General features: G+C 44.6%; 2 protein-coding genes across 7 annotated transcripts in view; one reads left to right on the top strand and one right to left on the bottom strand.

The window, feature by feature from the left end:
* The window catches only part of ptprna (protein tyrosine phosphatase receptor type Na), a 238,779-nt gene extending 226,262 nt beyond the window's left edge, over positions 1-12,517 (top strand). For both annotated transcript variants that reach the window (XM_063051378.1, XM_063051377.1), the window contains 3 exons: positions 44-108; positions 4,026-4,099; positions 9,763-12,517. In XM_063051378.1, coding sequence (XP_062907448.1) covers positions 44-108; positions 4,026-4,099; positions 9,763-9,834 — 211 coding nt within the window. In that variant the 3' untranslated portion in view covers positions 9,835-12,517. The remainder of the gene's footprint in view (positions 1-43; positions 109-4,025; positions 4,100-9,762) is intronic.
* The window catches only part of dnajb2 (DnaJ heat shock protein family (Hsp40) member B2), a 98,163-nt gene continuing 72,091 nt past the window's right edge, over positions 1,072-27,143 (bottom strand). For 2 of the 5 annotated variants that reach the window (XM_063051379.1, XM_063051380.1), the window contains exon 9: positions 19,253-23,689. In XM_063051379.1, coding sequence (XP_062907449.1) covers positions 23,271-23,689 — 419 coding nt within the window. In that variant the 3' untranslated portion in view covers positions 19,253-23,270. The other 3 variants (XR_010018383.1, XM_063051382.1, XM_063051381.1) reach the window with 3 other exon arrangements.

Genomic DNA, 27,143 nt, shown 5'->3' with positions numbered 1-27,143 from the left:
CTCTGTCGAGCGAGTGATTAACTCAGCCCTCTTTGTTCTGCAGTGACGGCGCAGGAAGAACTGGAACCTACACGTTAATCGACATGGTTCTCAACAGAATGTCAAAAGGTAAATGCTGGGAGGATTTGACCTTTAACTGTCCAAGGTCTGTTACTCAGTGCCATCTCAAATTAGGCCAGAAATCACCCAGTATCTCTGTTCAAGAAGGTGGGAAGAGCAGCATCCACTTCCTGAAGCATCACAGGGAACCATTATAGGCATCCCGTCCCTTCCCCGGAAGTGTGTGATGGGACAGTGTAGAGGGAGCTTCACTCTGTGTCTGACCCTGGGAGTGTGTGATGGGACGGTGTAGAGGGAGCTTCACTCTGTGTCTGACCCTGGGAGTGTGTGATGGGACGGTGTAGAGGGAGCTTCACTCTGTGTCTGACCCTGGGAGTGTGTGATGGGATGGTGTAGAGGGAGCTTCACTCTGTGTCTGACCCTGGGAGTGTGTGATGGGATGGTGTAGAGAGAGCTTCACTCTGTGTCTGACCCTGGGAGTGTGTGATGGAACAGTGTAGAGGGAGATTCACTCTGTGTCTGACTCCAAGAGTGTGCGATGGGACAGTGTAGAGGGAGCTTCACTCTGTGTCTGACCACAGGAGTGTGTGATGGGACAATGTAGAGAGCTTCACTCTGTGTCTGACCCTGGGAGTGTGTGATGGGACAGTATAGAGGGAGCTTCACTGAGTCTGACCTTGAAGGTTTGCAGATTGGAGTTAAAGTTTAAAAGATAATGCAGATGTTTATATCCAAATTTTGCTAAAGTTCTTCAAGAATGTAACAGAGTTAATAGTCTTCTGATGAAGGACTATTTATTCCCCTCCATAGATGCTACCTGACCTGCTGAGTTCCTCCAGTGTTGTGTGTGTGTTGCAGTAGATTGAACCCTATTGATATGGTGTGGCTGGATCTCAAGAAAGTGAGTGGAGAAGAGCTCGTGGTGTTGAGGGAAGTCAGTTTGTAGCCTTGTGAAAAAACAGGGTGGGAATAAATCAAAGACAAAGTAAATTTATTTATTAATGTCATCATAATAAATTAGATTCATTTCCTTTCAGGCATTCACAGGAAAATAAAGAAATACAGTAGAATTTATAGAAAACTATACATGAATAACCACTGTGCAAAAGAAGACAAATTCTGCAAATAAAACATATAATACCAAGAACATGAGTTGTAGGGTTCTTGAAAGTGAGTCTGTAGGTACTGGAATCAGTTTGATGTTGAGATGAGTTAAGATATCCATACTGATTCAGGAGCCTGATGGTTGGAGGGTAATAACTGTTCCTGAACCTGGTGGTGTGGGACTTAAGGCTCCTGTACCTCCTGCCTGATGGTAGTTGTGAAAAGAGATCATGGTCTGGATGGAGGGATTCCTTGATGGTGGATGCTGTTTTATTGTGGCAGCGCTCCATGTAAATGTACTCAGTGGTGGGGAGGTCCTTGCCCGTGATGGACTGGGCTGCATTCACCAGTTTCTGTACCTTTTCCATTCCTAGGCATTGGTGTTTCCATACCAGGCCATGATGCAACCAGTCAGGATACTCTCCACTGTGCATCTATAGAAGCTTTTCAAAGTTTTAGGTGGCATGCTGAATCTTTGCAAACTTCTAAAATGGTAACAAGAGGCCTGGAGTTAAGAGATAGAGAAGTATTGTTATAATTTTACAGTGTGTTATTAAGACCACAGCTGTAGTATTGTGTATGCTTCTGGTTTTCTTATGTAAGGAAGGATATACTTTAGTGGGGAGTCTAAGACAAGATGACACAACCTCAGATTAGAAGGACGTTACTTTATAACAGAGATGAGGAGGAATTCCGTCACCAGATGGTGGTGAATCTTTGGGATTCATTACCACAGATGGCTGTGGAGGCTAAGTCATTGGGTATATTTAAGGCAGAGGTTGATAGGTTCTTGTAATGGTGTCAATGGTTACGTGGAGAAGGCAGGAGAATGTGGTTAAGTGGGATAATAAATCAGCCTTGATGGACTGACAGAGCACACTCAGTGGGCCAAATGGCCTAATTCTACTCCTATGTCTTATGGTCTTATTTGAGACAGTCCAAGAAAGATTCACCAGACTAATTCCTGGCATGTGAGGGTTGTCCTCTTCAGAGTGGCCAAGGAAGGATCTATCTGAGGTGTTATTATATTGAAACATTAATCTCCAAGTGCCCTTGGTAAGATAGACATTGGAATATTTCCAGCAGTTGGAGAGTCTCTAATATGGGTGCATATTTATAAGATTGTGGGGGACACAAGAAAACAATTAAAACTGAGGACATGGACAGGGAAAATTCACAGGATGTTGCCAGGACTTGAGGGCCTGAGTTGTAGGGACAGGTTGAATATGTTAGGACACTATTCCCTAGAATGTAGAAGACTGAGAGGAGATTTCATTGAGGTATACAAAATTATGAGGCGTAGAGAAAGGATAAATGCAAGCCGAAGTTGTGTGAGACTACAATCAGAGATCATGCGTTAGGGATGAAAGGTGGAATGTTTAAGGGAAACATACAGGGGAGCATCTTCGGTCAGGTGGTGGTGAGTGTGTGCAACAAGCTGCCAGTGCAAATGGTGGGTGCGTGCGTAATTTCAACATTTAAAGGAAATCAGAGGGGCATGGAGGGTGATGGTCTGGATGCAGATCGATGGGGGTTAGGCAGATTAATGGTTCGGCACAGACTAGATGGGTTGAAGGGCCTGTTTTAGTGCCCTGTTACTTCGATGACAATACATCAAAATGCTGGAGGAACTCAGCAGGTCAGGCATGATCTATGAAGGAGAATGAACACTTGATACTTTGGGCCAAGACCCTTCATCAGGACAGGAAAGGAAGGGGGTGGAAGAAGTACTCTACAAGCTGGCAGGTGATCAGTGAAATCAGGTGAGGAGGAAGTGGAGTGGGGGTGAAGTAAGAAGCTTAGAGATGATATATAGGTATATAGGAACTGTTCCTCATAGCGAGGGATGAATCTCTGGAATTCTTTCTCATGGACGATGTCAGTGGGTCCTTCTCTAACCTTAAGCATTTTAAACTATTTGTTCTTAGAGGCCCCAGTCTATGTGAGTGGTACTTTGCAGGACAAGATTTTTTTGTGTTCTGGATGAACATGAGAGCTTTTGACGCATCGGACTTTCTAAATTAGAACACTGGGTACAGGGGTTGGAATGCTATGCTGAAGTTTTACTCAATATTGGTGAAGCCAAACTTGGAATTGTGTGCAGTTCTAGTCTACAGGAAAGATATCAATAAGATTGAAAGAGAACAGAGAAAATTTACAAGGGCATTGCCAGGACTTGAGGAGCTGAGTTTTAGGGAAAGGTTGAACAGGTTAGAACTTTATTCCCTGGAGCGTAGGAGAATGAGGAGAGATTTGATAGAGGTATACAAAATTATGAGGGGTGTAGATAGAGTAAGTAGGGTGGGTGAGACTAGAATTAGAGGTGATGGGTTAAGGGTAAAAGGTAAAATGCTTCAGAGCAACCTGAGGGGAACATCTTCACTCAGATGGTGTTGTGAGAGTGGAATGAGCTGCCAGCAAAAGTGGTAGATTCAGGTTTGATTGCAGCATTTAAGAAAAGTTTGGATAGGTACATGGATGAGAGGAGTTGAAGGGATGTGGTCCAGGTCCAAGTAGATGGGAAAGCATAAAAATGGTTCAGCATGTAGGGCCAGATTCTGTGCCGTAACCCTCGGACGACTCTGTACCTGATTAATCTTCAATATTGTGGGTAGATGTCCACATCCTAACTGTGGTGAAATAGCTTAGTAGGGAGGAATATCCAGTGTATAAAATTAATTCTAGCTATCAACGTAACCCAGCACCACTAATCAACTGATGTTCTGCAACCGTTTTCATTTCCGTTGGCTTTCCTCAGTGCTCGCCTGGTTCTGGTCACTCATGTTAAGCTTCTGTTGTATTATCACTCTGATCCACATCTTTACTGTGTTTCTTTCATGTGGACGTGCACTGTGCTTCAGGTGTGAAGGAGATAGACATTGCTGCCACTCTGGAGCACATACGAGATCAGCGGCCAGGAATGGTCTGCACCAAGGTACAACTTCTGGGTTGCTTTAGAACAATACAGCACAGTATATGCCCGACGGCTCATGTCCTTTTAACGTGCTCCTGGATTAATCGAACCCTTCCCTCCTCCTGCATAGCCCTCCATTTTTCTTTCATCCATGCACCTAGCTGTAAGACCATAAGACATAGGAGCAGAATTAGGCCATTCAGCTCATCTAGTAGCTCTGCCATTTCATCATGGCTGATCTATTTCCCCTCTCAACCCCATTCTCCTGCATCCCCCTTGACTAATCAAGAACCTATCAACCTCCACCTTAAATACACCCAATGACCTGACCTCCAGAGTCACCTGTGGCAACAAATTCCACAGAATCACCACCCTCTGGCTAAATAAATTCCTCCTTGTCGTCATTTTAAATGGTTGTCCCCCAATTCTGAGGCTGTGCCTTCTGGTTCTAGACTTCCCCAATATAGGAAACATCCTCTCCACATGCACTCTATCTGGGCCTTTCAGTATTTGATAGTTTCAAAGAGATCCCACCTCATTCTTGTAAATTCCAGCAAGCACAGACCCAGCGTCATCAAATGCTCCTCAATTTGTTAACTCTTTCATGCCTGTAATTGTCCCTGTGAACCTCCTCTAAACCCCCTCCAATGCCAACCCATCCTTTCTTAGATCGGGGGTCCAAAACTGCCCGTAATACTTCAACTGAGGCATCAACCGTGCCTTATGAAGCCTTAGCATCACTCCTTACTTTTATATTCCAGTCCTCTAGAAATGAAACCCAACATTGCCTTCCTCCCCACCAACTCAACCTGCAAGTAAACGTTTAGGGAATCCTGCACGAGGACTTACAAGTCTCTTTGCAGCTCAGATTTTTAAATTTTTTCCCTGTTTAGAAAATATTCTATGTTTTTCATTTTTCTACCAAAGTACATGACCATACTGTATTCTATCTACCACTTCTTCCAATCTTTCTAAGTCCTTCAACGGATTCCCTGCTTCCTCAACACTACCTGCCCCTCCCATCTATCTTCATATCATCTGCACACCTGGTCACAAAGCCATCAATTCCATCATCCAAATCATTGATATATAACATAAAGAGAATCGGTCCCAACAGAGACCCCTGTGGAACACCACCAGTCACCGACAGCCATCCAGAAAAGACTCCCTTTATTTCCACGGTTTGCCTCCTGCCATTCAGCCAATGCTCTATTCATGCCGGTATCTTTCCTGTAATACCATGGCTCTTTATCTTGTTGAGCAGCCTCCTGTACTGCATCTCCTTTACCTATCCTGCTTGTTATTTCCTCATGTGACAAATAAAGCTAAACTTTAGTCTTGAACAGAGTTACAGTTACAGAAAAAAGTGCAGTGCAAGGCCCAAACCAGGTAGACTGAGATCACAATTCTAGCTTATCGTACCAGGGGACTGTTCAGTAGGATAAAACAATACGACTCATGGTATTATCAAAGGTTGCATATAAAAGGCAAAAAAAAGGGGTTGAGAGGGATAATAAATCTTTTGCCTATGCTACTTGTTATTTCCTTAAAGATTTCCAACAGATTTGTCAGGCAAGATTTTCCCTTAAGAAAACCATGATGACTTTGGCCTACTTTATCATGTGCCTTCAAGTACCCTGAGACCTCATCCTTAACAATCAACACCAACATCTTCCCAACCACTGAGGAGAGGCTAACTAGCCTATAATTTTCTTTCTTCTGCTGCCCTCCCTTCCTGATGAGTGGAGTGACATTTACAATCTTCTAGTCCTCTGAAAACCATGCCAGAATCTAATGATTCTTAAAAGATCATTGCTAATGCCTCCACAATCTCTTCAGCTTCCTTTCAGAACCCTGGGGTGTAATCCATCAGGCCCAGGTGGCTTATCTACCTTCATACCTTTTAACTACCCAAGCACCTCCTCAATAACAATAGCTGCACTCTCTTCCACCCCCTGACACTCTTGAATTTCTGGTATAATGCTACTATCTTCCACAGTGACAACTGATGCAAAATAATTATTCAGTTCATCCACCATTCCCTTGTCCCCATTACTACATCTACAGTATCATTTTCCAGTGATCCAATATCTGCAACTCACCTCTCTTTTACTCTTTATCTAAAAAAAAACTTTAGGTATCCCCTTTTATATCATTAGCTAGCTTACCATCATATTTAATTTCTTCCCTCCTTATAGCTTTTTAGTTGCCTTCTGTTGTTTTTTTTTAAAAGCTTCCCAGTCCCAAACTTCCCATTACTTTTTGCTCTATATATGCCCTCTATTTTGCTGTTATGTTGTTTTTGACTTCCCTTGTTAGCCACTGTTGAATCATCTTGACTTTGGAATACTACTTCTTTGGAGTGTATCTATCCTGCGCCTTCCGAATTGCTCCCAGAAACTACAGCCATTGCTGTACTGCTGTCATCCCTTCCGATCAACTTTGACCAGCACCTCTCTCGTGCCTCTGTAATTCCCTTTATGCCACTGTAATATTGATACATCTGACTTCAGCATCTCCCTCTCAAATTGCAGGGTGAATTGCTACTTCTTGGAGTCCTGTATATAACTCCCATCAGGATCTTTTGACCCTTGCAGTTTTTAAAACTCTACCCACAAGGATTCTACATCTTCTGATCCTCTGTCACCTCTTTCTAAGGATTTGATTTCATTTTTACCAACCCCTCTGCCTACCTGCCTGTCCTCTTGATACAATGTGTATCCTTGGATGTTCAGCTCCCAACCATGATCTTCTTTCAGCCACGACTCAGTGATGTCCACAACATCATACCTGCCAATTTCTAACTGCACTACAAGATCATCTACCTTATCATAGTCATAGTCATACTTTATTAATCCCGGGGGAAATTGGTTTTCATTACAGTTGCTCCATAAATAATAAATAGTAATAGAACCATAAATAGTTAAATAGTAATATGTAAATTATGCCAGTAAATTATGAAATAAGTCCAGGACCAGCCTATTGGCTCAGGGTGTCTGACCCTCCAAGGGAGGAGTTGTATCCCATATACTATTGCATTCAATTATAACCAATCTTCGGTCTTGTATTCATTACTCTTTTCGATTTTGTCCTCATCCCGTTGACTGCAATTTTGCCCTATCATCTGCCTGTCTCTCCTGTCAGTCTCACTACACATTGAGTCTACTTGTATACCAACTGTTCACCCTCAGCCCCATCACTCCGGTTCCCACCCCCAATAGCTCTAGCAAACCTGCCTGTAAGGATATTGGTCTCCCTCAGGTTCAGTTGGATTTAAAAGAATTGATTAAAAATTCTATCCGAGGCACCCCTGACCCTGGCACCTGGGAGCTAACATACCATAGGGTGTCTACTCCTCTAACTGTGGAATCTCCCATCAGTACTGCAGTCCTCTTCTTCCCCTTCCGTTCTGAGCTACAGCAACAGACTGTGTCAGAAACCCAGTTGCTGTGATTCTCCCCGGTAGGTCATCTCCACAACAGACGTATACTTATTATTAAGGGGAGTGGCTACAGGAGTACTCTGTACTGGCTGCCTATTTGCTTTCTCTCTCCTGTCAAACACCCAGATACCTGCCTCCTGCAATTTTTAGGGGCGACTGCCTTCCTGTAGCTCCTATTTATTACCTCTGCATTTTTATGTATGAGCTGAAGGTCACCAATCCATCTGCTGCAGATGTGGTTATCCGGGATGCTGGAGGTCTCCCAAAATGCCCACACCTCACACAAAGTACACAACACAGCCCCTGGAGCCATTCTCACTAACTGTGCACTAACAGATGAAGAACAAAGAAGAATCTTACCTCACCCAAGCCTGTTTTTGCCAAAGTCTGTTGAGCCAAATCGTCCACACTGCAACACTGGTCCAGTGTTGTTCCGATGTCCCTACCTTATTTTAATTTGCCCTCGCTAATGGATGGCAATATGATTTGGGCCATCAGAAAAAGCCAAAAGCCTGCAAATGCAATTTTTTTTATTTCACTTGCCCCTATCTGTGTTGTGCCCCCTCTGTCGATTCAATTGGAACACCAGAAAAAGTCAAAAGCCCATAAACGTTACTTTTTAAATGACTCGGCCCTTCCTGTGTGGAGCCTCCACTGTCGATTCAATTAGGCTGTTGGATCCAAGAGTCTCTTAAATCTTCCCAATGTATCTGCTTTTATCACCATCCCTGGCAGCGTGTTCTATGCACTCTTTAACCACCGCTGATATCCTGTCTAAAGTTTCGTCCAATCACCTTAAAATTATGTCCTCTCATGTTAACTGTTTCTGCCCTGGGAAACTGCCTCTGGCTAGCCACCCTCATCATATCGTACATTTCTGTCGTCACCTCTCATTCTCCTTGACTCCAACTAGAGAAGCCTGGACTCGCTCAACCTTTCCCCATACGACATGGTCTCTAATCCAGACAGCATCCTGGTAAATCTCTGCACCCTCCCTAAAGCTTCCAAGTCCTGCCTATGAGGTGACCAGAACCGAACACAGTACTTTGGGTTTCAGAGCCACGGTTGGATCTGCCCCGTTGGTAAACGTTCAGCGAGGGGAATTAACTGAACCATTGAATTCAACCCCGCCCCTTTTAAGAGGCTAAGTCCTGACCATCACTACCAGCCCCACACCCTGATCCAAGCCTACCAACAGCAGATCACACAGTAACCTGTAGAATGGCAATTCTTTGCAGCTCCTTTTAAAAAAAAAATGATTAGTCCTACTCTCCTTCTCTTTCCTTAAAATTCTCCAAACTTCTCCTCACTTAAACTGATAATACTTGAGAAGGATTGAAGAATTGAGGTTGAGAGGGATAATAAATCACCCATGATGGAATGGTAGAGCAGACTCGATAAACTAAATGGCCTAAACCTGCTCTTACATTGTATGGCCTTACAACTGTACAGCACATTACAGAACCTTCAGCCCACAATGCTCCACGAAGAATCTAACCCTTCCCTCCCACATAGCCCTCCATTTTCCCATCATCTGTGTGCCCACCCAAGAGTCTCTTAACTGTCCCTAATTACCTACCTGTAATACCACCCTTGGCAGGCTGTTCCACACTCACTCTGTTAAAAACCTACCTCTGACATCCCCCCTTATACTTTCCTCCAATCTCCTTAAAATTATTCTCCCTCAAATTAACCAGTTCAGTCCTGGGAAAAAGCCTCTGACTATCCTCTCGATCTATGCCTATCATCTTGTAGCTGGTCACTGTTATTATATTATCATTTTACTGTGTACTAACTCAATGCACCCTATAATGATTTGATCTGTATGAACAGTTCACAAGCTAAGCTTTTCACTGTATCTTGGTACACATGACAATAACAAACCAATAAAGATTCCTTTATCTTGAGGCTGTATCCTCAGATCCTACACTCTCCTACTAATAGAAAAATCCCTCCATGCCCACTCTATCCAGATACATCATTGCTCCACCCTCACCAACCACAGTCCCAGTCATCTTGGATCTAGGCTTTCTGGTCATCGACCCTCCTCCGAACCAGAAGCAATTTCACTTTGTTGGTTCAGTTTTACAGTGACTGCCTTTAGAGTAACAACACCTACACAACTTTAAATTCTCCCTACATCACCTCCAGACTTTGAACTGTAATATATTCAGAGAAAAATAAATTGAAGATGCGGGCGCAGAAAATGGGCTTGACTTTCTAACTTTGTTTTTGAAACCAGGACCAGTTTGAGTTCGCCTTGACTGCCGTGGCGGAGGAAGTCAACGCCATCTTGAAGGCACTGCCCCAGTGAACTCGCTGCAACCCCAAACTGCCTGGCCCAGAAGCTGCAGCCGCTTCGTCCTCCTCCGTCTCCCCGAACCGCCCGCCGCCTGTGTGCCACCTTCTGTGTCCTCCCTTCCCCTTCTGTGTCCGTCAGCAGAAACGCCACCCCGTGCAGAGACATCCGCTTCCCGTGAAAAGAGTTCGTGTCCTCCTGGCGTGTGATGAGCTGAGACTTCATTAAGGGCGCTCCCCACTGGTTGGTGGGCCACTCAACTCTTGGCAGTGGGTTAGACCCTGGCCACCCCCTACTCCCTCCCCCCCCCCAGTAGAATTTCACAGAATCTATCCCCTGAAAACCCCACCTACTCTCTTGGCCGAAGATAAAACTGTGCGCAAAGCCAGATGAGACAGAACTCCACTCTAGCTGAAGACCCTGTGCACCTGTGAATATCGACATGTTCAGCGGGAAGAGCGAGGCTGGTGGTAGCTGGTGACAATGCATTATAAATACAAGAGATTCTGCAGATGCTGGAAATCTTGAACAGACTAGTACCTGGAATCGGGGATTTGCCCAAGAGGGAACCTTTAGATGGGCCACTGCAGTTAGGTAAAAATGAGAGAGAATTCAACTCTTTTTGAACATTATGCAGATGCTGGAAATCCAGAGATACACACACAAAATGCCAGAGGAACTCAACAGGGCAGCTAACATCAATGGAAGGGAATAAATAGTCAATATTTCAGACCAAGACCCTTCATCAGGACTGGAAAGAAAGGGGGCTGAAGCCAGAATAAGAATGTGGGGTAAGCTGGCAGGTGATAGGTGATATCAGGTGGGTGAGTGGGTGAAGAACGAAGCTGGGCAGTGATAGGTGGAAGAGGTAAAGGGCTGAAGAAGAAGGGATCTGACTGGAGAGGAAAGAGGATCATGGAAGAAAGAGGAGGAGGAGGGGAACTAGAGGGAAGTGATGGGAAGAGAAGGGGTGAGAGGGCAACCAAAATGGGGAATGGAAAAAATAGAGGAGGGTGAAGGGGGAGAAATTACTTCAAGTTGGAATGTCACAGCCTGAAATGTCAACTGCTTATTCCTCTCCCTAGCTGTTGCCTGTCCTGCTGAGTTCCTCCCGCATTGTGTGTGTCCAGCTGGTGACAGTGGTTATGCCAACCACTTGTACATCTCTCCTGATAGAATGAAACAGGAATGAAAGGGTTGAGGCAGCCTTTCTGCAGAGGGATTCAGGCAGTGGAGTATTCCAGTTCCTGCTGCTACCTCAATTCAATCCCGACCTCGGATCCTAACTTGTGTTTTGTCAGCTTTACATCTTCTCTCTGCGACCGTGTAGACTTCCTCCTACTTTCCAAAGGCAGGCTGGTAGGTGAATTGGCTCTAAATTGTCTCTGGTTTAGGTTAGAGACAAAAAAAAAATTGAAAAGTGGGACTTTGACATGGGGGCAGAGAGGGAAAGGGAAAACAAATGTGAGATAAAGAAAATTGGGGAGACAGTGAGGGAGGGGGGAGAGTGAGAAAGGGAAAGAGAAAGAGAGGGAGGAAGGTAGCAAGAGGAGAAAGAGAATAAGTTGCAGAGTTGAAGGTAAATAACTACAGAGGGAAGTGAGATCAATGGGATTACTCACTTGCGGCTGTCATGGGGCCGAAGAGTTGAGTGGCTTCTTTCTGTGTCATTATAAGAACAAGAGATAAAGGCACAGAATGCAAGTTATACTCAGCAGTCGACTTCTGTGGAGTGATAAAAAGAGTTAACATTTCATGTTGATGACTTTTCACCAGTTCTAAAGGTCTTCAACCTCAAACACTCTTTTTCTCTCTCTCTCCACAGAAGCTGCTTTACTAGCTGTGCATTTTTTAAAACTTTTTTTTTGTTCCTAGTGCAAAATTCAAGCAACTTGCAAGTTTTCCAGTGTTTGCTATCTTGAGGTGGTGTTATTTTTTTTGGGCATTGTGTAGGTGGACTTCCCCAGGTTGGGCAAAAAGACATCGTCCTGATCCACAAACGCAGTGTGAAATGGTGCCATGTGTGCAATCAGCTCCCTCCCTAATAAGGTTTGCCGTCAGCCAAGCTGGATTAAGTTGCCCCTTATAACTGTTACACACTTTGACTGATTGATCTGCACACTATTTATTTCAACCATAGTTATTTTTAATAGTTTCAGAACTTGGCACCAGTCCAGATTGTGAAATGGTTAGCTATAGCACCAACACCAGGGAACATATTTTTTAATCAATTCTTTTAAATACATTAAACACACACTTGAACCTTTGCACTCATAACAGAACCTTTTCGGATTTATGAGACAGTTCCTGTGGATCCTATGGCAGAGAATTTCTCCTCTTATTTCATGCCCAAGCTCTTTCTCTTTGTCTACTTTGGTCCATCCCTTTTGCAGAGCCGCGAACAACAGGCTCCCTCCCTGCGACAGTCGGGCTAATGGGACCTGTTCCATAATGCTTCAATGAAAGACAACAAAGGCAGTCACCACCTATCTGCATCCTCAGCTTTGTACAGGACGAGGGTAGGAGGGGTACGCAGGGAATCCCATGCATCTTCCAAAATGGGTGTTGCAACTAACATGCGTCCAAGTCAGTTTCAGCACTTGCTGGGTTAAAGTTCAAGCCCATGAGACTGAGTGTGTTAATCTGTGTGTGTATGGGGGAGAGAAAAATAAAACGTGATATAAATAACCTGCTGCTTTGTGACGTCCCAAGCTTGAGACCAAACCTCCCCAGTGCAGCATCTCATTCCAAAGCTTCAGAGAAAATTTCTAAAAAAAAATTAAATTTAATTTTGTATTTTGATGTGAATAAAGTCGTTTGTGAAGTCTGTGCAAACTGCAGATGAAAGTCTCTCGTGTCCTTCATGGGTTTCTGTTCCTTCTCGTGATGAGAATTAAAGGCTCACTCACACAGTGAGGCGAGAGAGCTGGTGAAGGGGACATAAGGAGGTCCTTTCCAGGTGAACAATCTGTATTTGGAGAAGCAAATTATAAACACAAAAGATTCTGCAGGTGTTGGAAATCAGGAGAAACTCACACAAAATGCTGGAGGAACTCAGCAGGTCAGGCAGCATCTACAGAGGGGGATAAATGGTTAAGACCCTTCATCAGAAATAGAAAGGGGAAGAAGCCAAAATAAGAAAGTGGTGCGGTATGGAGAGGAGTACAATTCAGCAGGGGATAGGTGAGGGGGAAGTAAAAAGCTGGGAGGGATAAGTGGAAGGGGTGAAGGGTTGAAATAGGAGGAATCTGATAGATGAGAGTGGACAATGTTAGAAAAAGACAGAGCAGGGACAGTGGAGGGAGGTGCAGAGAAGGGGTAAAAGGGGAGCCAAATGGGGAATAGATAAAAAGAAGGGGGAGTGGTAGAAATTACCAGATGTTAAAGAAATCAATGTTCATGCCATCAGGTTGGTGGCTACCCAGACAGAATAGGAGCTGTTGCTCCGCCAACAGGAGAGTGGCCTTATCATGGCAGTAGATGAGGCCATGGACTGACATTGCAGAATGGGAATGGGAAGTAAAATTAAAATGGGTGGCCACCAGGAAATCCCACCTATTCCGGACAGAGCAAAGATACTCAGCAATGCAGTTTCCCAATCTACGTGGATGCATGATAAGAGAAATGGAGGGCTATGAAGGAGGGAAGGGTTAAATTGATCTTGGAGTAGGTTAAACAGTTGGCACAATATCAGGGCCAAAGGGCCTGTACTGTTCTATGTTCTAAGGAAACCAGTGCACTTATGGCAAATTTTGTGACAACAACAGAAATTACAATGAGGGCAAACAATTTGCAAAGAGATTATAACTATGTAGAGATATACAGGAAAATATCAATAAGATTGCAAGAGAACAGAGAAAATTTACAAGGATAACTCCAGGACTTGAGGACCTGAGTTATAGGGAAAGATTGAATAGGTTAAGATTTTATTCCCTAGAGTGTAGGAGAATGAGAGGAGATTTGATAGTGGTATACAAAATTATGAGGAGTATTTATAGTCATATAAGACAGAGTCAGAGAGAAATCATAGGGTAAATGCAAGCAGGTTTTTTCCATTGAAATTGTGAGAGACCAGAACTGCAGATCATAGGTTAAAGGTGAAAGATAAAATATTTAAGGGGAATCTGAGGGGAACCTCTTCACTCAGAGGGCGGTGAGATTGTGGAATGAGCTGCCAGCAGAAGTGGTGGGTGCATGTTTGATTGCACACTTAAGAGAAATTTGGAGGGCTATGGTTCAGGTGTGCTGGGGCTAGGCAGAATAACAGTTCAGTGTGGACTAGATGGCTGAAGAGACTGTTTCTGTGTTGTAGAGTTCTACAACTCTAATGGTTCTTCTATCGTTGTTCTCTAGCCCCTGTGCCAAGCCCCCATGCTCTATATAGAGTAGGACAGTCAAACAGTGAACTAGCACCATTAAACAGTATATCCAATCTTGCCACCAACTCTATCCACCGCCCTCGCCCCCCCCCAAAAAAAACATCATTTCATCAGCTTCCAAAGGGAGACAATCCCCTTGATCAGTTAGGGAAGTGGGTCAAGGAGCAGAAAATGGATCTTGTGAGGTGATGCATTTTAGAAAGTCAAACCAGCAATGGATAAATGAACAATATTCTCAAGGAATAGAGGAACTTCGAAGTAAAAGTGCATAGTTCACTGAGAGCAGCATCACAGGTAACAAAGTGGCAAAAAAGGGCATTTGGCATGCTGGCCTTTAACAGTCAGCATTCATCAGTGTGGGGGTTAGGATATTATGTTGTAATCGTTCAAGACGTTGGCATTTGGAATACTGTGTACAGTTTTGGTCACCCTATTATAGGAAGAATGTGGTTAAACTGGAGAAAAGATTTACAAAGATGTTGCTAGATCAAGAGGGCTTGAATTATAGGGACAGATTGGCCAGGCTAGGAATCATTCCTTGAAAGATGAGAATGAGGGGCTACTTTAAAAACAAGAGATTTGCAGATGCTGCAATCTTCAGCAACATATACAAAGTGCTGGAGGAACTAAGCAGATGAAGGGGAATGAACACTGACCCTCCATCAGTCTTTACTGTTTACCCTCCATAGATACTGCGGGACTTGCTCAGTTCCTCCAGAATTTTGCAGGCGACCTTAGAGAAGTGTTTAAAATTCTGAGAGGCATTGATAAAGTGGATGGTAACAATCTTTTCCCAGGGTAGGGGAGTCCAGAACTAAGGAACATAGGTTTAGGGCTAGAGGGGAAAGATTTAAAAGGGAACTGAGGCGCAGAGGGTGGGGAGTGTATAGAATGAGCTGTCACAGGGAGTGGTTGATGCAGATATGATAGTATCATTCAAGAAGCACTTGGATAAGTACAAAGCAGGATGGAGCTTGAAGGGATATGGGGCTAACACAGGAAATTGGGACTAGCTGGGTGGGCACCATGGTCACCATGATCTGGTTGGACTGAAAGGCCTGCATCTGTGTTGCATTGTTCTCTAAGGCAGCTGGCAGCACACCTCACCTCCCCCAATGTTCTCTATGCCCAGAGTCCTGCTGACTATTACAGACCTCCTCATGGTCAGTGGGTATACTGTATTTAATGCAAAGGTTGATAGGTTCTTGATTAGTAATGGCGTCAAAGTTGCAGGGAGAAGGCTGGAGAATGGGGTTGAGAGGGATAATAACTCAGCCATGATGGAAGGGTGGAGTAGACTCAATTGGCTGAACAGCCTAATTCTGCTATGTCTTATGGTCTTAAGTTCTTATGGGCTACAGTAATAAACATGGAAGCTTCCTCGTGATAAATCAAATAATGGTCATGGCAAGACCATAATTAACAGATTTGGGGAATACCTGGACCAAGGAATAATTAACAGATTTGGTGAACCAAGGAATGTGTAAGCCAGAAGATGGAAAAATGAAGAACTAACTAACGCCTCAGGAAACCACAGGAGAAAGCCAATCCAAAGAGGTTGAGGAGAATCTTTGAGGTGGCAGCTACCAGCCTTCACTACCTGATCTGCACTTCCAAATCAGATCTTTTCATTATCCCTGGATGTAATTGTTGCTTCAGTTTCAAACCACTACAACACAGGTATACCTCAAGGATGCATGCTTAGCCTGCTGCTCTCCTCTGTCTGCACTCATAACTGTGTGGTGAGGCACAGCTCAAACAGCATTTATAAATTTGCCAATTACACAACTGATGTTGGGAGAATCTCAGATGGTGATGATGAGTTATACAGGAGTGAGACAGATCAGCCTGTTGAGTGGTATTGCAAAACACCCTTTCACCAAATGTCAATAAGGTCAAGGAATTGATTGCGGACTTCAGAAAGTGGAAGTCGAGGGAACACACACCAGTCCTCAGAGGGTCAGCAGTGGAAAGAGTGAGCAGCTTCAAGTATCTGGGTGTAAATAATCTCAGAGGATCCATCCTCGGCCCAACATATTGATGTAACCATGAAGAAGGCATTCATTAGGAGTTTGAGGAGATTTGGTATGTCATCAAAGACTAACAAGTTTCTACAGAAGTAGCATGGAGAACGTTCTAACTAGCTGTATCGCTGCCTGGTATGGAGAGACTCCGCACAGGATCAGAAAAAGCTGCAGAAAGTAGCACACTCAGCCAATTCTATGGGCACTAGCTGCCTATCTTAAAAAGGCAATGCCCTAAGAAGGCATTATCCATTATAAAGGACCCCATCATCCAAGACATGCCCTCTTCTTGTTACTACCATCAGATCAGGTACAGGAGCCCACAGAAGCATACTCAACGTTTTAGGAATAGCTTCTTCCCCTCCACCAGATTTCTGAATGGTCCATGAACCTATGAACACCACTGCGTCCTCTTTTTGCATGAATTTATTTATTTTTAATATTTTCTTATTTTAATTTGTATCAAATTTTATGCATTGCAAGGTACTGCTGCTGCAAAACAAAATTTCATGACAGATATCCGTGATAATAAACACGATTCTGATTCTAATTTCATACTTTCCCCAAATGACCCCGTCTCTCTGTCTCTCCCCCCGCTGCAGGATTTCAACCCGATGCATTTTCATTCACAAATGCCACTCAACCCATTGAGTTCCTCCAGCAGACGGTTTGTTGCTCCAGATTCTAGCATTTGTAGGCTCTCATGTTTGTCTCTCCCTCTCCCCCCTCCTAAAACCTACCGAGGTAAATCTGAGCTAACATCAACTTGCACAATTCTGCCTCAAGGCTTGTCTGGTAATTCCTCTTATGAAATACCAGGAAGTCTTTCAGGTTAAGAATTCAGAATAAGAAACTATCTATTTAAGGTAGAGGGATTTCTTCCATTAGGGAAGAGCGGTGGAAGTAGAGTTATTGATTAAGCTCAAAAGACTGATAATCTGATCAACACTTCCATAGATCCTCAAAGTTGCCATGCAGATGATAGGGTTGTTATGAAGGTGTATGATGTGTTGCTTTTCACTAATTGGGGGATTGAGTTTAAGAGCCACAAGGTAATGCTGCGCCTCTATAAAACCCTGGTTAAACATTTGGAATATTATGTTCAATTCTGGAAGCTTTAAGAGAGGGTGCAGAGGAGATTTACTAGGATGCTGCCTGGATTAGAGAGCTTGTTTTATGGGCATGAGCTAGGGCTCACTCCTTGGAGTGAAGAAGGATGAGAGGAGACTTGATAGAGGTGTACAAGATAGTAAGAGGCATAGATAGAGTGGACATCAAAGTCTTCCCCAGGGTGGAAATAGCTAATCTGGAGGGGCATAATTTTAAAGTAATTAGAGGACAGTACAGAGGAGATGTCAGAGGCAAGTTCTTTACATAGAGATTGGTCAATGTGTGCAATGCCCTGCCAGTGGTTGTGGTGGAGGCAGATGCATGAGAGACATTTAAGAAACTCTTGGAAAGACACATGGATGGTAGAAAAATGGAGGGATATGTGGGAGGGGAGGGTTAAATTAATTGCAGAATAATCTACACACACAAAATCATACATTCTTTTAAAAGGCAAGAAATGAAAAAAAATTCAAACACTGACCCATCACACCACAATCCTCCAACAAAGCATCAAAAGACCAAAAATTCAGAACAGAATATTTCATTAAACAGTAAATAAAGCATATACATAGTGTATTTCAAGTTGTCCAATTTTCAAACACACAACGAACTTTACTATACATTCCAAGTTAAAGTGCTCCTGTATAAAAAGTAGACGGAGAGACAACATTTTAATGAGTGTTACAATACTGATCAGACAGCCATCGCAAGCACCGTATTCCAACTACACCTCGTTTGTGTTAGTTTCCACACTTGCTTTCCAATCCTAGCGAAGGTTTCGGGAGAGAAATCGGGCGGCATCAAGCAGTGAAGGAAGAGATAAGTGAGATAGTTACACATACGTACCAATCAGTGCCAATAAACAAGGGATGAATTGAATAAATGTTAATAATATAGGAAATGAAAGCATTACCTGCTGGAAAATAACTGTTGCTAGTCACCCTGAATAAGCCTGGAATTCTGTGTCTGATAAAGAGAGGAAAGAGTGAGAGAGTGGGAGAAGCTGTGGTTTAAATACATTCACTAAGCTGTGCATTTGGTGTTTTAAGTTCTGCCACCTAGGTTAGGTGCAGTGCAAATTAATAACTTAGCAGAAAGTAACATAGTCCTCACCATGCAAAATGTGAAGATTATAGGGTTGATAAAGTTCCTCCCATCAACCTCTCCCTGAACAGGTTAGATAAAGTAAAACCTGCCCCACTTTGTCTCAGGAGGCATGTATAGTAAGGGTTTGATAGAGTCTAAACCTCCCTCTGCACCATCCCACCACACACTCCCAGGGTCAGACACAGAGTGATACTCCCTCTACACTGTCCCATCACACACTCCCAGGGTCAGACACAGAGTGATACTCCCTCTACACTGTCCCATCACACACTCCTGGGGTCAAACACACAATCAACCTCCCTCTACACTGTCCCATCACACCCTCCTGGGATCAGATGCAGAGTGAAGCTCCCTCTATACTGTCCCATCACACACTCACAGGGCTAGATACGCAATCAACCTTCCAATACACTGACCCATCACACACTCCTGTTGTTATACACAGAGTGAAGCTTCCTCTACACTGTCCCGTCACCACTCCCAGGGAAAGGACAGTATGTGGTGGCCAAGTCATTGGATATATTTGAAGTGGAGATGTTAGGTCCTTGATCAGTGAGGGTGTGAAAGGTCGGGCAGCATCCGTGGAAAAGATCGGTCGACGTTTCGGGCCGGAACCCTTCGTCAGGACTGAAGAGGGAAGGGGCAGAGGCCCTATAAAGAAGGTGGGGGGAGGGTGGGAAGGAGAAGGCTGGTAGGTCTTTATCTTTCCCCTTACTGGTTTTTCTCCTTGAACCTACCAGCCTTCTCCTTCCCACCCTCCCCCCCCACCTTCTTTATAGGGCCTCTGCCCCTTCCTTCTACAGTCCTGACGAAGGCTTCCGGCCCGAAACATTGACTCAGCGTCTCCACGGATGCTGCCCAACCTGCTGAGTTCCTCCAGTGTGTTGTGAGTGTTGCTTTGACCCCAGCACCTGCAGAGTATTTTGTGTTTAGGGTGTGAAAGGCTATGGGGTGAAGGCAGGAGAATTGAGTTGAGAGGGATAATAAATCAGCCATGATGAAATGCCAGCGCAGTCTTGATGGGCCACACGGCCCAATTCTGCTCTTAGGTGTAGAGTAAACCTCCTTCGGGGGTGGTGGAGGGGTGCCCAGGGAGGGGGTAGTACCTCTGGTGAAGGGTTTTGTCGTCTCCATTCCCGGGCAGCTCACTCACCTCTGGTCCCCCGCGGACACTCAGCTCTCAATTGTGGCTCCAAGTAGTTGTTTGCATGCGACAGCAGCCACACCCCGGTAAAACACTTCGACAAGCAGACTAAACCAGGTGAGGGTAGCCAGCAGCCTCATACTCTGGTGAGTGAGGGACCTGCCAGCAGCCTCATACCCCGGTGAGTGAGGGACCTGCCTGCAGCCTCATACCCCGGTGAGTGAGGGACCTGCCAGCAGCCTCATACCCCGGTGAGTGAGGGACCTGCCAGCAGCCTCATACCCCGGTGAGTGAGGGACCTGCCTGTAGCCTCATACCCCGGTGAGTGAGGGACCTGCCAGCAGCCTCATACCCCGGTGAGTGAAGGACCTGCCTGCAGCCTCATACCCCGGTGAGTGAGGGACCTGCCTGCAGCCTCATACCCTGGTGAGTGAGGGACCTGTCTGCCCCAGCATGCGAAGTCCGCTCCAGTGTACTGGGTAGATGAGATCTTCGGTGAGATTAAATGGCCAGGAAGGCGGTACTGCTGCGCTCCGCGGCGAGCGAAGGGCATGACAAGGCACAGAAGATGTTGTGGTCCTCCACTGCAACCAAGGAAGACTCCAGTTTGTAATGCTTGCTCATACCACTGGACCTGGACTTCTGAGGTCAAGGGAGTGGAAGTGCCCCAGTGCAATAGTTTTTCCAATTTAAAAACACTCTGCGCAGGTCTTCTGTCATCATTGGGCACGGCAGACAACCACCACAAATCTCCCCCCAGACTACATGGGTGGTTTTCAGATCAAGGTCCTAGAAATGAGGTTGATCATTTCTAGGACCTTGCTCTTAAAACCAACCACGCACCCGTTACAGACACAATGAGCTGAATACACAAACTTTGACAAGCCAGGGGCGGCACGGTTGCCTAACAGTTAGCATAATGCTTTATAACACCAGCAATCCGGGTTCAATTCGCACCACTGTCTGCAAGGCGTTTACAGAGAGTCATAGAAAACTACCAAACCGACCCAAGCTTCTCAATGTTGAAATCGAAATCACATCCACCACTTCCACCGGCAGCTCACACTCTCACCACCGTCTGAGTGAAGTAGTTTCACCTCACGTTCCCCTTAAACATTTCACCTTTCAGCCTTAACCCATGACCTCTAGTTGCAGATTCACCCAACCTCAGTGGAAAAAGCCTGGTTGCATTTACCCCTTCTATACCCTTCACAATTCTGCATACTTCTAGCATACCTCCCTCAAATGTCTATGTTCTAAGGACTGAAATTCTAACCTATATTTCTCAGGTCTCCACTCCCACCAACATCCTTGTCCAAAAGATTGAAGGAGTACAGAGAAAATTTATATCTTTCCTGTACGTAGGTGCCTAAAACTGCACACAATACTCCAAATTAGGTCTCACCAATACTCTGTACAACTTCAAGATAACCTCCCAACTCCTGTACTCAATACATTATTTTATGAAGGTCAATGTACTAGCCTGCAATCTCTGTACAAACTTGTTCCATAAATCCCACAAACTGTTAGGTGATTGAAAATATAGCCTCATTAATTCCTTAGCTCTCAATTCCTTCCATAAAGCCTCACTAGATGATTTCCCAGTCTGCCCTGACAAAGAACTGCAGTGACAATTTCCTTGAGTAGTATTGTCACCCCTCCTGCTCTATCAATGGAACGCTGGAATATTGAGCTGCCAGTCCTGTCCCTCCTGCAACCAAGTCTCAATAATGGTTACAATGTCATTAATCCATGCCGAGCTCATCTGCAATACTTGCACTGAAATATATGTAGCTCAGAACATTAGTCCCAACCATGCTCAACTTTTTGCTTCAGCTTTGAGGTCTTAACCTCTGTCTCCACAAGCACTCTACTATCTGTTCTGGCACTCTGGTTCCCACCCCACTGCTACTCTAGCTTAAACACCCCCATGCAGTACTAGCAAACCTTCCCAGTAGGATATCAGTCCCCCTCCAGTTTAGGTGTAAACAGTCTCTTCTGTACAGGCCCCACCTTCCCTGGAAGACAGCCCAAAGATCAAAAAATCTGACACCCTCCCTCCTACACCAACTCCTTATCTACATGGTAAACTGTATGATCTTCCAATTTCTGGCCTCACTAGCATGTAGCATGCGTAGTAATCCTGAGCTCACAACCCTGAAAATCTTGTCCTTTAACTTAGCACTTAACTCCCTGAATTCTCTTCACAGAATCTCGTCCCTCTTCCTACCACGACCTCTGGCTGCTCACACTCCCACTTAAGAATGCTGAGGATTCGAACCGAGATGTCCCACACCCTGGCACCTGGGACGCAACATACCATCTGGGAATCTTGTTCTCATCCACAGAACCTCTCTTCTGCTCCCTTAACTAATGAATCCCCTATCACCACAGCTTGCCTCTTCTCCCCACTTCCCTTCTGAGCCACAGAGCCTGACTCAGTGCCAGAGACCTGACCACTGTGGCTTTCATCTGTTAGGTCATTCTCCCCGCCAACAGTATCCAAAGTGGTATACCTGTCATTGAGGGGGATGGCCATGTGGTACATTGCAGTGGGTTTTTAACCCCTTTCACCCTCCTGATTGTCACCCAGTTTTCTGTGTTCTGCACCTTGAGTGTAACTACCGCTCTACAGGTCCAATCTATCACCCCCTCTACCTCCTGAGTGATCCAGAGGTCATCCAGTTCCAGCTTCAACTCCTGAACATAGAGCATTAGAAGCTGCAGCTGGATGCACTTCTTGCAGGTGAAGTTGTCAGGAACAGCGGACTTCCCATATCCTACAAGAGGAGCATTCAATTATCCTGCTTGGCATCCCTACTGCTCTAACAGTGCAATTATAAAGAAGGAAACAATAAATAAATTGGAAAAAAAAAATCTATCTACAACTTTTCAGCTTCTCTCACTCAAGCCTCCCCTCACTGAAGCCTCAAAGGTTTGTATGTTCTCCCCATGAATGTGTGGGCTTCCTATGTGTGCTCCAGTTTCCTCCCACATCCCAAAGACACATGGGTCAGGGTTAGAAAATTGTGGGCACTCTATGTTACCATTGGAAGCATGGCGACATTTGCAGGCTGCCCCCAGCACATCTTTGGACTGTGTTTGTCATGGACACAAACGATGCATTTCACTGTACTGTATATTTCCAAGTTTTGATGTGCATGTGACAAATAAAGTTAATCTTTTATCTTTGGTTTTAAAAAAAACATCCTGCAGCAAGTCAGTCAAGATCCAAGATTCACGATTTACTGTGATTCTTCAGTACACGAGTGTAAGGGAGAACAAAATGATTGCTTCTCTGGATCTAATGCAGCATAAAAAAATAGAACAAGCATAAAGAATACAATAAATATTAATATACAAGATTAGCTATTTATATTTATTGTTTTTATTTTGTTCTTTATGCTGCCTTGCATCCAGAGTGACAATCATTTTACTTCTTCTTTATTCTTGTGAACTAAAGAATGGCAATAAACTATCTAGATTCTTGAATCTTTAATCTTGAGAGTGTTAACCTAGATCAACAAAATCCCAGAGGGGGAGGTGGGGCGAGAAAGCGCGGGGGGGGGGGCAGGGTGATAAGCAGCAAAGGCCTATTCACTTTATAGATCAAATTTTCTGTGCCTGTATAAGCAAGGCTTTGGCATTCTGGGCGTTAGGCAGGAGAAAGGGACACAGGGCAAATGCTCAGCTAATGAGACACCTCCAACGGCTCTTTTTCTTCTCTGCCTCCTCCTTGGTAGAGGAGTGCGGTGCCTCAGCCGAGGCCCCTGGATCCCTGGCATTTTTGGCCCGGCTTGCACCCCCGGGACTGGCATTACCGTCCCTGCCCCCGGGCATTCTCCCTGTCTCATGGGCCTGGCGGAGTCCTCTTCCCCTCCCTCTGCTCCCACCTGCTCCTCGCCCCTGGGCTTCCATCTCAGACAGGCTGTAGGCCATCGCCAGCTGGAGGGCCTCGTCTTCCTCATCATCATCATCCCCAAAACCATAGGCAAGGCGCGGGTCCATGGAGTCCTGGGTGCGATCCCATCGTGAAGGGTCACCCTGAAGTTGCTGCTGTTCCCGCCGGCTCAACTCCAGAGCCAGAGCCATCTGGTCTTCCACACCTCAAAGGCAAAATAAAACTTATTATTAAAGCTCATACACTCAGCGGCCACTTTATTAGGTAAGCCTGTACACCTGCCCGTTAATGCAAATATCTGATCAGCCAATCATGTGGCAGCAACTCAAAGCATGCAGACATGTTCAAGAGATTCAATTGTTGTTCAGGTCAAACATCAGAATGGGGAAGAAATGTGATCCAAGTGACTTTGACCATGGTGGTGCCAGAGTGGGTGGTGTAAGTATTGTAGAAACTGCTGATATTTTGGGATTATCATGCACAACAGTCTCTTATCACAGGGGTTCCCAACCTTTTTTATGCTGTGGAGTCCTACCGTTAACTGATGGGTTAATGGACCGCAGGCTGGGACAATCCTGCTCTAGAGTTTACAGAGAAAGGTGCAAAAACAAACAAAAAAAAACCTAGTGAGCGCCAAATGAAACAGTGTTACTCTGGAACGAAGGTGCAAAACACAATACCAACAGTCACTCACAGTGCAAGGCACAGATGGAGTAGATAAGGCAGCAGTAAAATACAGTAACACACAAAAAAAAATCCAAATCCCTGAGTCCATGAATGTTGCAGTCGTCTGCAGATGAAAACAATCCAGCTTGTCTTCCACCAGGCGAACACCGGAGAGCAGCTCTTGCACCACCCTGGATGTCACACCACATGCCTCTAACGCCTCTCCCCACATGGTTGAGAACAAGCGACACCATGGCTTGAGGCCTAGTCCTCGTAATGACTAAGGCCACACAGCTCCCACGCCGTTGGTCTTCCCGATTAACCAGTGAACCTGACTTGCAGCATTCCACGTTACTAATGTCCAACAGGGTCTTGCGATCACAATAAAAGTGACTAAGACAATCACTCACTGCTAGACTGCACACCACATCCACACACAGACTCCGACACATCTCTGTTGCAGGCAGCAGCACGGGCCACACCAAGTCCAGCTCCTTCAGTTTCTCCACCAATCAGCAACTCGCTGATGGTGTAGACATGCAGTACTTTAAGTTCCTAATGTCCAGTGGGGTCTCGCGATCGTAATAAATATGATTAGAAAGAGACAATAACATCTTTGGTTGGCCCACAGAAGCTCCTGCACTGAGTGCGTCTTGCCGGAATTAAAGTGGCCACTGGGTGCGTATGTTACAGAAAACATTACAGCACGGTCCCACAATGTTGTGCTGTGCAAGTTAATGAGACTGTTTAGAAGGTGTGCAGCGTGTTGGCCATTAGACGGGGATTGAGTTCAAGAGCCATGATGTGATGTTGCAGCTCTACAAAACCCTTATTGGACCATTCTTGGCATATTGTGTTCTGTTCTGGTCACCTCATTATGGGAAGGATGTGGAAGCTTTTGACAGGGCACAGAGGAGATTCATCAGGGTCTTGGCACAAAACATCGATTGTTTATTCTTTTCCATTGATGCTGCCTGGCCTGCCGGGTTCCTTCCACATTTTGTGCATATTACTTTGATTTCCAGCATCTGCAGATTTTCTTGTTTGCCAGAATGCTGCCTGGGCTATTCATTTTCTTGCAGGCATTTACAAGGTAATTAAAGGATTACAGTAGAATTTACAAATAAATTATAGAAAACAGAACAGCACAGCACACTATGGGCACTTTGCCTGTGATGTTCCTCCTCCATGGCTCTCTATTTTTCTATCATCCACGTGCCCATCTAAGAGTTTCTTAAGTGTTCCTAATATATCTTCCTCTACCACCACTTCTAGTAGGACGTTCCACACACCCAAGACTCGCTGCGTAGAAAACGTATCTCTCACATCTCCACCCCAATACTTCCTTCCAATCACCCTAAATGATGCCTTTTTGTATCAGACATTTCCACCCCGGGAAGAAATCTCTGGCTATCCACACAATCTATGCCTCTCATAATTTTATATACCTCTATCAAAATCCCCTCGCATACTCCCCCTCATGTATTATAGACCACCAAATGGGGAGCGAGAATTGGAGAAGCAAATTTGTAAGGAGATAGCAGATATTTGTAGTAAGCACAAGGTTGTGATTGTGGGAGATTTTAATTTTCCACACATAGACTGGGAAGTCCATACTGTAAAAGGGCTGGATGGTTTGGAGTTTGTAAAATGTGTGCAGGATAGTTTTTTGCAGCAATACATAGAGTTACCAACTAGAGAAGGGGCAGTGTTGGATCCCCTGTTAGGGAATGAGATAGGTCAGGTGATGGAGGTTTGTGTTGGGGAGCACTTCGGATCCAGTGATCACAATCCTATTAGATTCAATATAATTATGGAGAAGGATAGGTCTGGACCCAGGATTGAGATTTTTGATTGGAGAAAGGCTAATTTCGAGGCGATGCGAAAGGATTTAGAAGGAGTGGATTGGGACAATTTGTTTTATGGGAAGGATGTAATAGAGAAATTGAGGTCATTTAAAGGTGAAATTTTGAGGGTACAGAATCTTTATGTTTCTGTTAGGTTGAAAGGAAAGGCTAAAAGTTTGAGAGAGTCATGGTTTTCAAGGGATATTGGAAACTTGGTTTGAAAAAAGGGAGATAGCTACAATAAATATAGGCAGCATGGAGTAAATGAGGTGCTCGAGGAATATAAAGACTGTAAAAAGAATCTTAAGAAAGAAATTAGAAAAGCTAAAAGAAGATATGAGGTTGCTTTGGCAAGTAAGGTGAAAATAAATCCCAAGGGTTTCTACAGTTGTATTAATAGCAAAAGGATAGTGAGGGATAAAATTGGTCTCCTAGAGAATCAGAGTGGATGGCTATGTGCGGAGCCAAACGAGATGGGGGAGATTCTGAACAAGTTCTTTTCTTCCGTATTCACTAAGGAGAAGGATATTGAATTGTGTAAGTTAAGGGGAACAGGTAGGGAAGTTATGGTAACTATGATGATTAAAAAAGAGGAAGTACTGGTGCTTTTAAGGAATATAAAAGTGGATAAGTCTCTGGGTCCTGACCGGATATTCCCTAGGACCTTGAGGGAAGTTAGTATGGAAATAGCAGGGGCTCGGACAGAAATATTTCAGATGTCATTAGAAACGGGGACGGTGCCGGAGGATTGGCGTATTGCTCATGTTGTTCCATTGTTTTAAAAGGGTTCTAAGAGTAAACCTAGCAATTATCGGCCTGTGAGTTTGACGTCAGTGGTGAGTAAATTGATGAAAAATATTCTTAGAGATGGTATATACAATTATCTGGATAGACAGGGTCTGATTAGGAACAGTCAGCATGGACTTGTGTGTGGAAGGTCATGTTTGACAAACTTTATTGAATTTTTTGAAGAGGTTGCTAAGATTTGACAAGGGTAAAGCGGTGGATGTTGTCCATATGGACTTCAGTAAGTCTTTGACAAGGTTCCACCTGGAAGGTTAGTTAGGAAGGTTCAATAGTTAGGTATTAATATTGAAGAAGTAAAATGGATTCAGCAGTGACTAGATGGGAGACGCCAGAGAGTAG

The sequence above is a fragment of the Mobula hypostoma genome, chromosome 6 (genome assembly GCF_963921235.1).
Source record: "Mobula hypostoma chromosome 6, sMobHyp1.1, whole genome shotgun sequence".
NCBI classification, from domain to species: Eukaryota; Metazoa; Chordata; class Chondrichthyes; order Myliobatiformes; family Myliobatidae; genus Mobula; species Mobula hypostoma.
Note: the sequence above shows the minus strand (reverse complement) of the source record. Positions and strands in the feature narration are given on the sequence as shown.